Source organism: Nelumbo nucifera, chromosome 2 (assembly GCF_055504915.1).
Source record: "Nelumbo nucifera cultivar China Antique chromosome 2, China Antique-T2T, whole genome shotgun sequence".
Classification (NCBI taxonomy): domain Eukaryota; kingdom Viridiplantae; phylum Streptophyta; class Magnoliopsida; order Proteales; family Nelumbonaceae; genus Nelumbo; species Nelumbo nucifera.
Genome location: NC_142650.1, coordinates 40,024,362 through 40,042,696, shown reverse-complemented (window position 1 = coordinate 40,042,696; position 18,335 = coordinate 40,024,362). Strand labels below are relative to the sequence as shown.

The following is an 18,335-nucleotide window of genomic DNA, read 5'->3' as shown; positions in this document are numbered from 1 at the left end:
GTCAACTCCTGAAAATAGACCATCTCGATTGGCTTTTAGTGGCTAAATATTCAAAAACAAGAATAGGATCCTCTCACAATGGATTCATAACAACAGAGTCTTCCCAAGACTCCATTGATAGAGAGGTCTGCAGCAACATGACCAACATTGATACTGACAGTTCATAACCATCATTATGCTTCAAAATTCCTGACATAGGACAAGGGAATTCACTTAGGTTATGTTTGGTTGGAAGGAAAAAATAGGGAAAGGGAAAGTTAAGAAACTTTTACAAATCTTGTATAGGTTTTTCTATCTTTTCCTTTTTTTTTCCTTACCTTTTTCTCCAAACCAAACATAGCCTTAAACAACACACATGCTCGTGGGCTAGAGGCTGATTCCTATGCCCATGGTATTCCCCATAATCCTGGCCTCTTGGAGATTGACACACACGCCTATGTATCCGTGGGACTCCCCATAATTTTAGGGGTTGATACCCATAATTCAGGGGCTATTTTCTTCCCTAAAATTTGTTTGAATTGGGGGGGGGGGGGGTAATGTGTTTGTATTAAAACATTAATATCAGACCCAATTTATTGATCAATAATGAGCAAGCCCTTTATTATGCAGGGGGCTAATGTAAGGGGATGGACTTATATATCGCAATCATACCGACACATGATGCCCATGGTCACAAGATTGCGATTATGATATCATAAAATAACTGTGGACGCACTACAATGACTATACTACCATGGGATAACCGTGGTTATGCACCAGAAGCTAACTACAATCATCCTCCTTAATATATAGTAAGTCGTAGGCTTCTAGCACAAAATACAGGTAAATGCCAAGCCACATAATAGAAGTAAAACTTATAAAGGACAAAAACTTCATACAAGCATGTGAGTTCTACAAGAATGCCATGCATGTAGTACATGTTAGCTTGTGCAAACCACATAATAGTTGTGGTTTGCACAAGCTAACAATTGGTTCTCACCCTATGATCTACCGCATGTCCCTGTCGAATCAACCTAGGCACCTTTAAATCTCATTCTTTGATCTCTTTTGGCTCCCTATCTCAGTCTTTTATAAAAGCATTTTTAAGAAAGTACTTTTACGAAAACACTTATAAAAATCATTTTATGAAAGCACTTTTGCGAAAGTACTTTTATGAAAGCACTTTTACAAAAATTACTTTACAAAAATGCTTTTATAAAGGTGCTTTCATAAAAGTACTTTTATAAAGTTCTTTTGTAAAAGTGCTTTCATAAAAGTACTTTTATAGAAGTGGTTTTGTAAAAATGCTTTCATAAAATTCAACTAGGGATAATTTTATAAAGTGGTAGGAAGAAAAAAATTGAATAAGTGCTTATTGTATAAGCACTTAAAAAAAGCTAGAAATTTAGGCTTAAAAAACAAGTCCTTATTTTTAAAATAAGCACTTATTTTGGGCTTATTTCCCAAATACCAATAAGTGCTTAATGGCTCAAATAAGCACTTGTTTTTAAGCACTCCCAAACATGGCCTAAATTCGGATCCAAAAACTTATACATTGATGTAAAAACATGCCTCTCTTTACTTATTAACATGCAAATATACTTAGCATCACATATGATCAAATGCTTCATCATAATTTGTGCCTCACAAGTTTACCTTAATGGCTTACAATCCATATGCTTACATGTTTAATAGGCCATGTTTGGAAATGTTTAAGTTAAAAATAAGTGCTTAAAAATAAGTGCTTATTCGAATAAGCACTTATTTGCATTTGGCACCCCAACTTTTCAAAGTGTTTATTTTTAAAATAAGCACTTATTTTGTATTGGGCATTTGGGTGTTTTGTAGTTTTTTTTCTCTAATAAGCACTTAAATAAGCATTTATGACTATTTTGTCCTTCATTTTCTTTAAAAATTTCAAAATATACCCTTTGAAAGCACTTTTATTAAATTATTTTTATAAAACACTTTTATGAAAGTACTTTTACAAAAACACTTTTGTAAAAGTACACTTTGTACTTTTACAAAAGTAATTTCATAAAAGTGTTTTCGTAAAAGTGCTTTCATAAAAGTAATTTCTTAAAAGTGCTTTCATAAAAGTACTTTCTTAAAAGTGCTTTTGTAAAAATGCTTTCATAAAAGTACTTTTATAAAGTGCTTTCGTAAAAGTGCCTTCATAAAAGTACTTCTATAAAATTCAATTAGGGATAACTTTATAAGTGGTATTTTAAAATTCAACTAGGGATAATTTAGGAAGAGAAAAATTGAATAAGTGCTTATTATATAAGCACTTTAAAAAACTAGAAATTTGGGCTTAAAAAATAAGTCATTATTTTTAAAATAAACACTTATTTTAGGTTTATTTCCCAAATACCAATAATTGCTTAATGGCTCAAATAAGCACTCCCAAACATGGCCTTACTCTAGCTTCACGATTCAACCTCATACTACACATCACTAATTATTTCATGTAATTTTATACACCCACTATAAACTACTACCATGGCACTTTCTATGATTGTCAACATACACAAGGAGTTTACATCTCCGCCTCACAACACCCCACAGAACATCCCCGCCGTGTATTAATTTATTTAGTTTCACTTGTATTTTAGCCCCTTTACTCATGTTTCCTAACTTTTGCCCCCTATCCATGTTTTCTAGGTTTTGGCCCCCTCAATAAAAAATCCTAGCTCCGCCCCTAATCGAGAGATGTTTCCAATACACAACGGGGATGTTCTATGGGGCATTGTGGGGCGGAGATGTGAACTTCACAAGAAACATTGCACCCTTATAACCCATTGCTAACACATGTTTATATTTGGTGCACCATACAATATTTTAATAGTATCCGATACTTCTTAACCCCACAACACTGAGGATTAATTTGCTTAAAGTTTTTTTCAGAATTTTGGGGTTAATTTATTGTGATTTTTTTTTAGAATTTTGGGAGTTAATTTCTTGTAAAAGCTCTTTAGAAATTTGAGGGTTAATTTCTTGTGAAAATTCTTTAGAATTTGGGAGCTCATTTTTTTTGTAAAAATTCTTTAAAATTTTAGGGGCTAATTTCTTGTAATTTTTTTAGAATTTTTGAGGATTGATTTTTGCAAAAATTCTTTAAAATGTTACGATTAATTTTATTGAAGCGCGAACCGATGAGATTGCAAACTCAAAGCTGAACTTAAATTTGTGAAGTGCAAGCAAGAAAAGTCGAGCAGGGGGCTACAATAAGACGGTAAGAGTTACAGAAGTATATTAACTCGGTTGATCCAATATGAACCCGAATAAAATCGGACCGGTTTAGGCCCGATATTCACTTAAAATAGTGTTATTTGCATCAAACTTCTTTTAATGTTGGAATTGGGATAAAATGGGCAAAAAAATCTGGGGAAATTCTAAAGTATGGGAGGCCCAAAACATTATAATAATAAGGACCTATTAACAAATATCCATTAAAACCCATTATTAAGGGATATGATTCATATTATCTCTCTTCTCATTCCCCCTCCTCTTTCTCTCTCTCCTCCCATCGGAATCTGTTCCTCGGTGCGCCGCACTGACTTTATAATCACATCCCACCCTGTATTAGAAATCAATGTTTTAAAAATGAGCTCGTTTGGTTCAAACAGATGTTCATTCTAATAAATAAATTAAAAAAAGTTTAAAAAATAATTAAAAATATAAAATGGTCAAAAATCATTATACGGGTCGATAGATCGATGGTTCGATCATATGAGTCAATGAATTATTGACTTTTTTAACAGTTTCTGGCCAAAAAATGGATTTTAGGTAAAACAAAACCGATTGCCTAAATGGTTTCCAGGCCAAATGATCTGACCATCCAAATCAATGACAATTCGAAAACCTTATTAAAAACATCTTGCATGAATAATAAATACAAATATAGGAGATGTTTCGGATGAACGGCTAAAACATGCTATGATGTTGATGTGAGACACTTTGTGAGGAGCAGATTGGAGTCTCTCTAACCACCATTGCCTCGGATATTTGAAGAATCGACCATCGACCATCACTTTACAGATCGATGATAATGTAATATTTTATTAATTAAGAAAAACAATTAAAAATTTAAATTTCTTAAAATTACAAAATTAATAATTTTAAAATTAAAATTAAAATTAAAATTAAAATTAATTGATAAAATATAAAATGAAATATTAACTAAATAAAATTTAAAAATAATTAATCAAAATAATCATAAATTGACAAATTTCCCCTAAAAAAAATAGGACCAGTTTGGTCGAATTCAAATTGTGCTCCTTCGCTTCACTTTCGCTTGATAAAGAACCGATCCTTCTGAAACACGTGGAAAGATGGTATAATACGCTATCACACCGCATGCGATTTTGTGAAATACACGTCGGCCCACGGCCACGGTTCGAATTCACTTGAGAGAGAGAGTAGATTGAAATTTCCAGAACATTAGAGCAGATCATGAGGTCAATTCTCAATCTCTTTCTCCCTCTTTATCAATTCTCCACTATCTTTTCTAAGGCTACGAATTTTGTTTATTCCATTGCGCAATTAGAGTTTGCATCCGTCCCTAAATTGTACGTGTAATCAAGTATTTGTTTAAGTATTCATTTTATTCTTGCATATGCAGATCAGGGAGGTAGTTTTTGCTTTTCTTTCAATTCTCATTCCGTTAATTACCAGGCAAGCTTCAAATTCGTATTTTCGTCTCGGAAAATTTCTGCTTGGTTGCGGTGAGATCGAATTGACATGGGCTTCTTGATAATTAGCTTAATTTTCACTATGGCCGGCGTGATTGCATCCCTCGCGGCCAGAATTTGTTGCAACAAAGGACCTTCTGCCAATCTGTACGTTACTATCTTTCGATTTGCTATTTTTAAATTGAGATTTGCTTTCTGTTTTTCTCTATCGTCGCAAGTAGATTTGTAAATAGAATTAGATTGGAAAGATTCTTGAATACATTTCAATTTTTTTTTGGCATTACAATATCTTTAATGTGTAAATAGAAATAATTTCGCGCTAGTAGTTGGTTAAATTTAATGATTGCCACTGGAAGTGGCTTTTTTGTCCATTGAATTTTATCTATTAATGATTGCTATAGGTATTACCCACCTGAAGTTTTCTGCAGAAATTGGTTGATCTTATACGTGGAAATCTTCTTATGAATAATATGCTAATATTTTTCCCACTTGTAACTTTCTGAGTGGTTTTTATGTTGTTTTATTAAGTTCTGAAAAATATTTTTTATTTAATTTCTTTTTTGTAGAATAACATTTAGAGCACCTGTTAGAAAAAGTAATCTGTTACAAGTTGAAAAGTCTAGAAGAGCTAGAGGAAGACCAAACAGGATCTGGGTGGAAGTAATAAGAAATGATTTAAGCGCCCATTATTTAACGAAGGATATGACACTGAATAGAACGGAATGGCAAGACATGATTTATGTTGGTGACCCCATATAGTTGGGACAAGGCTTAGATGATGATGATGATGATGAAGATGATTATTTTGTTTCTTTTTCATATTGTTAATTGTTCCCTTAGTTGCAACTATTCTGGAATTAAGTTTGGCCGAAGTTGAAATACAGTGCACCAAAGGCTCTTTAGTTGAAATTAGTTGTTAGTGATTCTAAACTAGAAAGAGAGTGGGGAGGTGGCAAGGGCCCTTGCTCTCTGGGTAGAGCAAGAAGGGTAGACATTGATGGTGAAAGTTTTCTATCCTAAAGGTGTTTCAGAGACAAACTGTATGTTGCATGAAAGTACTGGAGCAGAGGTGGGGGTAAAGGTATTTTGGTGAAGAATAATTTCATTGCTTGCATTGTTATCTACTGATGACCTGATAAATGTCTTAAAGGTGGGCAATGGGGACCCATGGTAATGACCTGGTGATAGTGAATCAATGACAACGCTCAGGATCTGGTTCTGAGACATGTTTGGTGGTTGGAAAATTCCATTATGTTAAACAGAGACAAAGGTGCAAATTGAAGGTTATGATCCGAATAGGGTGAGTGGAGAGGTGTTGCAGCATTTGTAAGAAGATAGCACTTTTCTGCATTATTTGAAGGGATTCCTGCTGAGAGTTTCAAATGCATAGTGAATATGAGGTGGAGGAGACAGTTTGGACAAAGTAATCAAAATTGAACACAACTCAGTTTTAGAGACCACTGAAACATCAGTAGAGTTAAGTTAGAAATCAGGGTGCGTTCTTTCTTGGGGGCCATCAAAGAGCTATTGATTATTTTTGTATGTTGGAAGAGAGGGATTCTTAGTCTGGCAATGGTGAGTTGAATGCATCTATTGTTGTCATGGAGGAATGGAAATTCCTGTTTGGATTAGGAAGGTTCCCCTTGTGCTTGTGAGGATAAAACATATTTTTTGATCAGTAATCAGTAACGTGAGATAGAAAATTGTCACTACTTCAGTTTGATATTGAAGTAGAGTCATGAAGGGGGGGTCCACCTAGTTGAGTCTGTTGTAAGGATAGATGTGGCAGATCAGTTAAAGAACTAAATCCTGTCTACAATTTCATAAAAAAATTTTAAAAAAATCCTGTCTACAGTAGTTCTGGTCATAGTTTTGCTATTCTTGGTGTTGTTGGTAGTGTGATCACATTAATTTTAGGCAATTAATGGAGCATTAGAGAGGAGAGAGAATTAGTGGCATGAATTATTGAAGGAAATAGTTAACAACTCATGTTCAGAGAAGCTGTAAAGAAAAGTTCTTAAACCAAAACAAGAAGAAGAATAGTTCTTCATTGAATAATTACTGAGAGAATTCAATTCAATTGCTTTTATAGTAGTGATCTACTTTTATATAGCCTATGTTTACACCCTTATGCCTCCTACAAGAAAGTATCCTAATCTAGCTGGCTACTCCTTAATAGAAACCAACCAAATCTGAACCAAAAGGAAAGTCCTAATTGAAGCTAAATTTGGAAATCTCACTACATTGCTAAATCGGTAAACATTTACAGAGTTCAAATCATTGCCAATTTGGTAAATGTGTACTAAGATGTATCCATGGCGTCATCCTCTCTTCTTACGTGTCTTGTAGTGGTTCCATTTTTCATAGAATCTTAGAACTTGTTAGCCTCCTCCTGTAATTGTATCAGTAGCTCACTGGAGAAGTAGTTGTTGGGTTTTTGATAGGAGTTTGTAGTTGCAACATGTCAGTTATCTGGTTTAATTTGTTTTGTGGTTGGGGTTTCTATAATAGTTAAAGGTCTTATTGAGAGGCACCTATCTAAGGGCATTTTTGTCTACTCTTATTTTATGCTAATGATAGTTAAATGTAAATATCATGTATTAGTATGAATACCAATGAGGGAGACACAATACTTTTTGCCTCTCTTCAAATCTGTTCTCTTCTTTCTTCTTTTCTCCATTGATCCTTTTTCTCTTTCTCTTTCTCTTATCTTTTTTCTTTCTCTTCTCTTATAAGGTTCTTTTATTGACAAGTTGGTATTAGAGCACATTGTAGATAAGGGACTATATACCAACTGCTGATGTCAGAAAACCATATTACCAGCTCATCCTCCCATACATGGAAACTCTAGAGTTTGATCAAGTATGATTTTAGACATTTTGATGCGGGTTTTATATTTGTTAATGGAGGTTTAGATATTTTTTTGATCAATAACTGAAACTTTTCATTAAAAGACATTAAAATGGTACATTAAAGTGAGTACATTAAATGAACAGTGAGAGATAACCCCTTTTATCTCTCCCCGAACACAAATACTTTCACCCCCATATTTTGTGTTAACTTCTTAATCTTTTTCTTTCCATTATTATACATCCAATGACTTGGATCTTTATTTTGCAACCAGTTCACCACCAGTTTTGAGTCTCCCTTAATTATCGGCTTCTTAACATTGATAGAGATTGCTCTTTGTACTCCTTCCACCACTGCCAATATCTTATCTCTTAGAGAATCTCCTTCTCCAATTGGTCCCGAGTATAAAGCTACCACTTTTCCAGTTTCATCACTGAAAACTCCTATTCCAGAACTACCTGGGTTTCTCAAACAACTCCCGTCAAGATTTAATTTGATAAAACCTCTCTTTGGAGGGCTCCAACTAGTGGTAATGAGTGTTAACAGGAGCTGAATCAGCCACCTCTTTCCAATTGAGCATGATGTCGTTTACTGAAAATGAGGAAAAAAGATCCATTGTCTTCACCCAATGAGCCACCTTGATCATGATGTTTTCAATAATATCAGTTTTGCTTATTTATTTCTTTGAAAATATTCTGAGATTCCTTTCCTCCCATAATACCCAGCACGTGGTAGCTCTTATGCATCTCCTCAACATCTTACCCCTCTTCTTTGGCAAATTGAAAAAGGTAAAAGCAAATAGCCCTCGCATATTAGTCGGGGGAGTCCACCTGCACCCAAACAAAGAAGGAAAGCAAACCCAAATGCAAGAAGAGAAAGAACAGGAGATTAATAAGTGATTGCAAGTCTCACTGTTGGCTTTGCATAACACACACTATTGAAGAGAGATGTGCTGATTTGGTCTCTTTCTTCGAATTCTCTATTCCTCTTTTTTAGACTTTCGTATCACATCTTCCCCTTCCAATTCTCTATTTTTCAGATCTCCAAGTATTACTTCAATTAGCCCCCAAATCCTTCCCCCCTGATCCTTATCCTCCTGACAATTCTTTTCCCTTCTTTCCTTCTGTCTTCCTTCTGTTTCCCCAACCCTATCTTCACTGGCTATTGGCACTGAAACTGGATGGAGACCTGAAACAACAGCCACAGAAACACGAGGGGGGTTAGAAACCAAATACGAATCACAATCTGTACCTTGAACCTGAGCATGGGGAATCTGAGCAAGGTGCCAACCAGCTGGTTGGTAAGGTCTCCTTCTGGTTGTAGCGTAGACTTGGGATCTAATCCTGCCTGCACCTGGGTTGGGGGATGGGCTACCCCCCGCTGTGTAGCCTTTCAAAAGGTATCAAAAAAGGCCCAACTCTCCTTCTGAGTTGTGATTCTGTTCTAGAAGCTCTTTCAGATCCTGCTCTGTCCCAAGACCAACTTCAAGAGATTGCGCCTCATCCCTTGGTGGCGTGGAGATACTTAGCCCATGGAGATCCCCAACCAACGTCTTGTGGACACCCTGTTTTTATATCACAGAGGTCTGGGTTCTTCCTTGTCAAAGGATTCAGATTCCTCCCTAATGATAGGATGCTGCAAGTTGTCTTCACCACCACCCCTACAGTTTGCCTCAAAAGTGGGAAGACTGTAGTAGCCCGGACTCTCCTCCTCCACAAACAAAATTTCAGTACCAAAGACCTCTTCTTCCTTCTGAAAATTTGCATAAAAACTACCAATAAGAGATTCAACTTCTGAATCCTCCTCTTCGGTTCCGTTGAAGGCTGTCATTATCATAAGATCTTCCTATGTCTGGGTTTCGATGGCTTCTAGTAATCCTCTGTAGCTTCCACCTTAGTTGTCAACTTGATTTGGGATGAAGATAGACCTTCGTTCATGTCCTCAAGCTTCCTTCTCAAGCCCCTATTCACGTGATCAATTAAGTCATCACGTGGTTGTAATTACAACTTTTCCCCTGTTTAAGTGGTTGTAATATAAAAGAAAAATAAAACCCATTTTGTGGACTACTTCAAATCAATATTTCAAAAGCCATTAAATAAGAGATTGATAGTGAAAGGGTTTGATTGGCCAGTGGTGGTGGTGGTGGGGGGGGGGGGGGGGGGGAGATTAGGGAAAGGTTGGAGAGAAGATTTGAGGAAGAAGAGATTAGAGATGCCATTTTTGTAATGGATAGAACAAAGTCTTCAGGACCTGATAGATTACGATAGCTTTCTTCTAGGTATGTTGGGAAATCATAAAGGATGGCTGAATTTGAACTTTTAATGAGTTCCATGAGAGAGGAATTATAAATCATAGGGTTAATGCATGTTTCACAGCTTTGTTCCCTAAGAAGGAGAGGTACTTACCTAAGGACTTAAGACCTATAAGCTTGTTGATTAGTATTTACAAAATTATATTGAAGGTTCTTTTTTCTAAGGCTTAAGGAGGTACTTCTATCCATTACTACTCACTTTTAGGGAGTCTTTCTTTAGAATAATCAGATTTATGACCAGATTCTTATAGCTAATGAAGGTGGAAGAAATGAGAAGATCTGGTAACAAGGGATTGGTGTGTAAACTGAATTTGGAAAAAGCATAAGATCTAGTGGATTGATAATTTTTAATTGATGTTCTGAGGAGGTGTGGGTTTGTTGGCTGCTATAGAAAGGTTTCTTTGGGACCCTTCGAAATTAGTCGGGTTTGGTTGCCTAGTCGTTGTGGGTCCTCTTCCTGTCCTTACTTTTTTCAAGGTTTTGTCTCTCTATCCTCTCCCTGCTCAGCCTTTTCTTGTTAAAGAGGTGTGGTGTGAGCCTATTCCACCCAGGGTTCACGCCTTCTGCTGGGAAGTGGTTCATGGAAGTATTAGTACAATGGACGTTCTATTAGAGAAGACTTTTTTGGTGTCTTCCTTCTAACTGGTGTGTTCTCTGCAATGCTTGTGGTGAACCTAACTATCATTTATTAATCTTCTGTCCAGTTACTGTTGGTATTTGGGAATGGTTTCTTTCTTTATTTGGGTGCAAGTGGGTTCAACTGGCTGGTGTGGCAGATTTGTTCTCTCCAGCAACAATGAGACAAAAAACTGGTGTGGCAGATTGTGTAGGAAGAAAGGAATGCAAAAAGATATTCAAAAAACAAAAACAAACTTGGGAGACAGTAATTGAATATTCTAAAATTAGAGCAGTTTTTGGATAAAATCTTTGATGATTTTTAAGTCATTTTCAGTTGACTTGGTAAGCAGGGCATGTAGGCTCAGTTTGAGGGAGTGTTAAAGAAGTGTAATGACATATGCGGGAGTAGTTATGTCTTTGTAATTAATCTAATAATTGGGTTGATAATTATGGGCATAATTGTATTTGTTTTTTCAATTTCATACAAATACAAATAATAAGGAGCATGTGATTAGAATTTTTTCAGCTTCTTCTATTTTATGTTATTTTCTTCTGTTTTGGACTTTAATATCTCAACTCTTTTACAATTTGTTCCCTTAATAGAAATTTTAGTCAAACTTATATTGTTTCATAAAGTCAATTTTTAGAAAGTATGTAGGAGTTTTAGTCAGTTTTGAAGTCATTACTACCATAGGTATATGTTGGGGAGTTATTAGGAGTCTTTAGATTAGGGAAATGAACCTACTTGAGGTCATAATATTGTTAATATTGTTATGGACCTCAATATTATGGAATTCAAATAATATTATAGTGTGGAAAAATGATGAGATTGAGAATGAAATTATACCTTTTAGTTTCATTTCTTTGGGTGTGATGCTTAAGAGATTTCTTCTTTGGTGTGATCCCATTGAAAGCCATGCATTAAAGTTTGGAAGGATCCTATATTTGATTCTGGAAAAGCAGTATGATTTTTCTATAGGCTTCTCTTGATTCTCTATCTTTTCATTAGTCATTGTAATGTTTCTAGAGATTTAGTTATCCTATATCTGTCTTACATCAGGAGGTTATTAGACTTGGAGTAATTCTTAAGACTTAAAATAGCAAGATGCTTGAAATCTAAAATATTATTCTTTTGATTGTTATGCTGAGATTTTTTAAATTAGCTTGCACGCTTTTATTTTCTCTGATATCTGTTATTTTCCCAATTGGCTTGCCTGAGTTTATTTAGTCAATTAATTCATAGTTGTCGTAATTTCAATTATTTAATCCTAATTATATTTAACCTTTTGTGGTATGAGGGTGTCTATTAATACCAATGACATTTTATCTCCATTGTCAAAAATCTGTATGTTTTCAGAAGATGTCTTGCAAGTTTCAGAACAAAACATTGTGATGTGATATTTGATGGAAACTTTACCAGTTATGAGATTTATAAGTTTGGGGATTCTGCAATTAGGGTTGATATTTTCTTTGTAGTTGTTACAGAATTTAGCTGTTGCTTTAACACTTAATTGTAGTTATCGTCATGTATTTTCATGTTCTTTCCTTTCTTTTCAACCACTCTTCTTTTTTTCTCTCTCACGTATCTGAAATGGTTAATGTATATATATTTTTCTTGATGCAGGTTTCATCTGACATTAGTTATTACAGCAACAATTTGCTGTTGGATGATGTAAGTTTTTGTATTCTCTGCACATTTGTTTGGCCTGTAATACAGCAAAATAGAAGTAAGAATTGCAGAAAAGAGAGAAAAGAAGTGGGAGAAACAGGGCTAAAAATGTGGAATTAAATCTATTAGAGTTCCCCCAATGAGCATCTACTCCTTTATATATAGAACTTATGTTACAGGGATCATAACTTAAAATAAATAAATAAACACTGTAACCTCAATTAGTAACATCCTGATCTGACTAAAATACTCTTTGTATATGCCACACAAGATAAGCCCCTTTGTTTAGTGCCTATCAAGTACCTAAATTGAAATAACAAATTAAAAAGACAAAATTGACCTTTTTTCCTTCATAACTGAAATTCACCTCTAACGGACTAAAATTAATGAAACTTCAACAGAGATTACTAGACTCATGGATGACTAGCAGATGGAGTCCATATGGTTAAACTTTGACCTTGATTATTGACTACTATTGATAGTCCTCAATGCCCAGCAACTGAAAGGTATCTTGCTGAAGGCCATTCACTTGTCTTATCTGCTTGATGATGTGAAGTTCTCTTTTACCATCTTAGACCTCTAATACATCCAAACTCTAGATCAATCCAACAATTGGATTGAGACAAATTTAGTTTCCAATTATTGACCTCTATCACAAGCAATTCTTCATTAAAAACCAAAGTGCTATCTCTTGCGTCATTACCTTTCCAGCATAACAAGTATCCTTTGGTTGAGTGCCTATTGGTCTTCGTAGCTCTTTTTTTCAAAACATTCTCTATCTCTTCCTCATCATCATTTCCATGATAAGTATACAAGTCGGCATTGTTGAATGTAGAGTGCATACTTAAGTCCTTAGGTAGATCAATCTCATAAGCATTTATCTTCTTGAGAATGAATAGCCCTAACTTCTTCTAGCTTAACCTAGAATAGTTACTTGTCTTAAATCCATGTTTTCATAAAACATCTGATTTAAGAGTTAAGACATCAAATAAATCTTAAAAATCTTAAAAATGTATATTAATAACAATAAATATAAGTTTTATATAATTATAAATGAGTTATTTAAACATAAAAGACCATACTTCAAGGGTTTATATAAATTGTGAGATATTGGGACACAATTGATAACCATTGAAGAATAATGGAAGAACTCAAATTTATATTTGTATATCTTAATTTTCATAAATCAGTATAATTTGTGTTAATGTTTATTAGTATATAAATTTTAATAATCAATTTTAGTATTTATTGCCAAAAAAATACGTTAAGAAGAAAAATGCATATACTTATGACAAGCAACTATAGCATGGTTTAATGGTGGATTTGTGCTTGTTACATGCCATTAACCATGGTTCAAATCCTCCTATTTGTAGTTTTTATGGCTAGTTTAAGGTTTTAAGGTTATTTAATGGCATTCTTTAAATTTGAATTTGAATATTAATTAAATATATTAAATGTAGCACTAAATATAGGAGTTATTGAAAGAGTGGGAGTAAGTATTGGAGTTATTAGAGAGAGAGAAGGAATGATTATAGAGGTTTAGGGAGTAATAATAGGAGTTGTTGGAGAGAGAAGGAATGACATTAAATAATATTAAAAATCTGATACACATGTATTGGCTGAATGGGTCTGTATCGGCCTGATGCAGACGAAAAGAAACAAAATCAAAGGTTTCGTAGCATTTCACGGTATCAAACCCTCATTGGAATGGTATGCATTGGCCAATATGGACCAATACATTATGAAGTTTAAAACCTTGGTTTTCCCACTCAACATCTCAAGTTTAAAACCTTGGTTTTCAATCACCTTTGCCCCCTAAAAAGTTGTTATATCCATTGGAAGGGGTTTCCAACTGCTAGTTTTTGGTGGGCTAGGCTGCCGGCATGACTAGGCTGTGTTGTGCCAGGCTGCGGGGCTGTGCAAGCCCATGGGTTGCAAACCTTAGCCTAGCTCAGCCCGGGGCCATGGACCATGCCTGGCAAGGCATGACACTGTAGCACCATCGGTCATGCCAGCCCATGGGCAGGAAATCAGGGTACACTTAGGATTGGAGACCAAGAGATAACTCAATGTGACCTTTTTTTGACACCTTGGTTTGATAATTTAACAAGGGAGAGATTCTTTTTTGACACTTTGGCTTTGCAACTGTTTTATAAAATTTTCATTTTAGCTTAGTGGTATTTGCCTCTCACATAAGATTCTGGATGCCCCCTTACATTTTTGTAATCATGCTCTAATTCTATGGGTGGCATCCTCCTCGTATCCGTTGTTATGGATTGTTGAAACAAGGTAACAAAAAGGGTCACATTGAGTTATCTCTTGGTGATCATCATTATCATCATCTACATTGTATGTATTCTCTTTTAGTTGTAAAATACCTCTTGTTTGATTGCCTATAATCCTAATTTTGCATTTAATTATTTGTTAGTTTCATCAATGTTGCATCATTTGAATTCATCAAATGCATTGAATCTATCAATTGTACATCGGTTTGGGATCAGTATAGGCAGTTCTATATCAATTGGTATTGGAACAGACGATTCTACGTCAGCATCACTGTGACCTTTGCTTTTGAAGTTTCCTATGTCTGCATAACTTGTCTACTTTGCATTGGAGTGCTCAATATTCCTGTGAATGTCTTCATGAAATTAAGCAATATGTTTTACCATTTTTTTTCCATGACATCCACTTTTCTAGTTTAGGGGGTTTCTGCTACCAAATCAGGAAAATAAGTCAGCTACCTACTATCAGAGAGGATTCCTACCTGTATTGTGGTTCTTTGAATGCAAACTTTACTTAAGTAATAACAGCTTCCCATTTCCCAGAATTCTCACCCACAAGATATTGCAGAATATTTCCTAGACTTGAATTCACCACCTTGATTTGAAAATTAGTTTCAGGATCATTAGAAGATCTGTATCATAGAGCAGTCCAGAATATTTGACATTTCTTTATGTAATGGACCTAGCACTAGCAGATCTGTCATTGGTCGAATTTCCCAATCATTTGGGTTTCTTCTGAACAGGGTCTCCAAGTGGCTCCATTTTCATTCAATTCATTGCTTTCCTAAACCAGGGAACCTTCATCTTGGGCTATTTCATACAAAGTTGGGAATAGAGCCTCAAATGATGATTCCCCACACCATTTTTCAGTTCAGAACCGAACACCATTCCCCTTTTCAATTTTGTATTTGATGTCTTTGGAGAAATCATCAAAGGCTTTTTGGATGTCATTTTTTTTTTCCATAATGCATATCCCATAGGACTAAGGGATGACTCTGGATCCCAGCCTCTCTTACTCGGCCCATATTTGCTTGTGATTACTTGCCTCATAAGCTGTCAGTTTCCTTGCTAGATTTCCAGAACCATTTCCCTCAAAGGGCTTCACCTACTTTTTTCAATCTTCTCACACCCAAACCACCAGATTTTCTTCGGAAGCAAACTTTTGTTCCAATTCACCAAGGCTGTGTTTGGTTTGAAGGAAAAAATAGGGAAAGGAAGGGAAATGTAGGGAAACCTTTACAAGCCTTGTATAGGTTCCCTATGTTTCCCTTCCTTTTCCTACTTTTTCTTCAAACCAAACATAGCCTAAGTGAAATTTGGACCTGTCTTTCCATCCAGATCACAGAAAGTTCCTCATCCTTTTTCCTAATTGTTGCCACTCTCACAGATATGTGAAATGGAGACATATAGTAAATTGGGAGGGAGGGTAATACACTTTTAATTAGGTGAGTTTTCTACCTTTTGATAAGTATCTTGCTTTCTGTGTAGCCAACCTTTTATTATCTTCAATCACTGGGTCCCATATTATCCTGGAATTGCATTTTGCTCCTAATCAGGATTTGTGTAGCTGGACCCCATGTAGTTGGGGCAAGATCATTGCTATCAAGACATCTAGGTGATTCTGGGTAATAGTAGCTTGCCTAGTCATGTATGTGATAATAATTTCATAAAATAAAGAAAAAAAGCAGAATTTTACCTAGTTCCATGGGCTTATATACCATTTAGCATGCGTATGAATTAAAAATATATATATATATATATATATATATATATATATATATATATAGCAATTTATTTATTAACATTAAATTTAATCTCAAACATGGAAAATCATCATATCTTGGACAATAGTATTTCAAATATATTAGTTTTAATACTTTTGAAAATAATACTAATATAATAAGTATTCAGTAGAGCAATTTCATATCAAATTAGCAACTAAAATAGGCTATAATTTTATATGAAAAAATTTAACATAGAGAGTAAGTAAAATAGAAAAAGGAACAAGGGTATATCCACTTTTTTACATAATGCTTTATTTTTCTATTTATTCTTTCATTTACTCTTCTCAAGACCCTTGAATCTTTAAATTTCAATAGTAGAAAGTATAAATGATATAATATAATAAGGTGCCTACCTTGTCATTTTTGTTGCCTAGGTAGGCACCTAGGTAAGATCTTGACAACTATAGGCAAAGCTTGGTCTAATTGAACTGAGTTGGCTTAAATTTGAAGGGTTTCTTCGTGAGAGGTTGAAAATGCTTAAAGTCAAATGTGTTTGTGATGTTAAAACCATGTTGAAGTTTGCTTCTTAGAAGAGAAAATGTTGCCTAGGAGGTGAGGCTTTTTTTTTTTTATTCCTTTTTTGACGCCACCAAGGAGGTGAAGCTAAGCGTCCCTTGAGGTGTAGTGGTATATGATCAGTACAGAAGGCTAATTAAGCATGTACTCAGTTTATGGAAACTTGATTACTTTATTCATTTATAAGGAACATTCTTTACTCTGAAAAAGTAAATACCTTTTACACTTTGATAACTTTGAAATTTATAAATATTGTAGTTATTGAGAATTTCTATCAAATATTAGTTCTTTTACACTTTCAAGATAATTTTCGAGATACTGACAGTGACTTATGGTGTGTATATTCATGTTGATACATATGAACATGAAATTATTCTGAGCTGATAATGATTTGATGTCTCTTCTTTTATTAGGTGGGCAATTGTATATCTTGCTCAATTGAAACCGCTAATTGTTCCAATTCTTAGTGAAGGAGAATGAAATGTTCCTCCAAGGAGATATAATGCGCTCCTAGCAGATAGACTTTGTATAATGAACGGGTGATGGAATGTGATTGAGCATGCCCCTCGTATTTAGATGGTATTATTGGAACAAAAATTGGTTTATCCTAAAGAACATTGAATTGGCTTCATTTTTGGTTTGAGCTATCTACATGACATTTCTCACTTGTTCCAGAAGTGCAAGTTTAATCACGCTCAGTAATAATGTGAGCTTACATAGTTTCAAATTTCAATCAAATAATTGATGGGAAATAGGCGATGATGCTTTGACTACTGATTTGCTCTGTTACCTTTGCTGCAGAATTGTTGATGAGTGTAACATTCCTCATACAATGTTGCCAAGAAACCATATTTTGTCGTAGTTGGTCTACTTGTCTTTTTAATTTAATGATTACTTCCTCGCAGTCTTCATGCTGATGCTAATATCTCCTTAGTATCATGGTTCAAAGAAATCGTTGGATATGTGTTTTCAGGGTTATCAAAACACTAAGGCCCTGTTCGTTTACCAGTAAATAAATGGAAAAGTGATATCCATTGATCAATGTTACAGTTTTTTTTTTTTTTCAATAAGTATTAGGCCCAATGATAAAGTTAGTTTCATTTATTCAGGTAAAAATTATCTATCTTCCAAGTGGACAACTTTTTTATCCAAGAGAAAAGTTTATAAAACATAGCGGGGCAAGTTATTCATTTTAATATTGATTTTTTATGAGTAAAAAGGTCCTTACCTGGGAATCAAAAGAACATTGGTAAGTGTTATTTAGGAAATATTTACCTAGTACTTACCTAGGTAAATAACTTTTTGAAAAAAGAACAAGGCTGAATACAAAGATTTAGGGGATTTTTATGTGTTCTAGTGTTAGGAACTTTTCTTATATATTTAGGGGCCCGTTTGGCAAGTCTTTTTGGGAAAATTTTCTGGTAGCTCTGATAGTCAAGAGACGTATTGAGTTTTTGCATGAAGATCTGAGCAGCCTGAACTGAAGCTAGTTTGGCAGATATATGTCTTTTCGTGTGAGAATAAAATGCAAAATATGCAAAAAGCTTCATTTGGAGTTTTTCGAAACCAGCCTAAAATGGGTTTTTCGTGTCTTTTCGGTGTTTTGGCTTTTGGCAGTTAGATTTTCCATGA

General features: G+C 34.7%; 1 protein-coding gene across 3 annotated transcripts; it reads left to right on the top strand.

Moving 5' to 3' along the window:
* Positions 1–4,280: 4,280 nt before the first annotated feature.
* LOC104599188 (V-type proton ATPase subunit e1-like) lies at positions 4,281–17,564 on the top strand. 3 transcript variants are annotated; one of them, XM_010261619.3, is made up of 4 exons: positions 4,281–4,439; positions 4,604–4,820; positions 12,077–12,124; positions 17,117–17,564. In XM_010261619.3, the coding sequence occupies exons 2-4, from the start codon at positions 4,723–4,725 to the stop codon at positions 17,181–17,183; spliced, it is 213 nt and encodes a 70-aa protein (XP_010259921.1). In that variant the 5' UTR covers positions 4,281–4,439; positions 4,604–4,722; the 3' UTR covers positions 17,184–17,564. The 3 variants fall into 3 exon arrangements, with proteins under 3 accessions (XP_010259921.1, XP_010259923.1, XP_010259922.1); XM_010261621.3 differs by having other exon boundaries at positions 4,289–4,439; positions 4,657–4,820; XM_010261620.2 differs by having other exon boundaries at positions 4,394–4,550; positions 4,657–4,820.
* Positions 17,565–18,335: the final 771 nt, after the last annotated feature.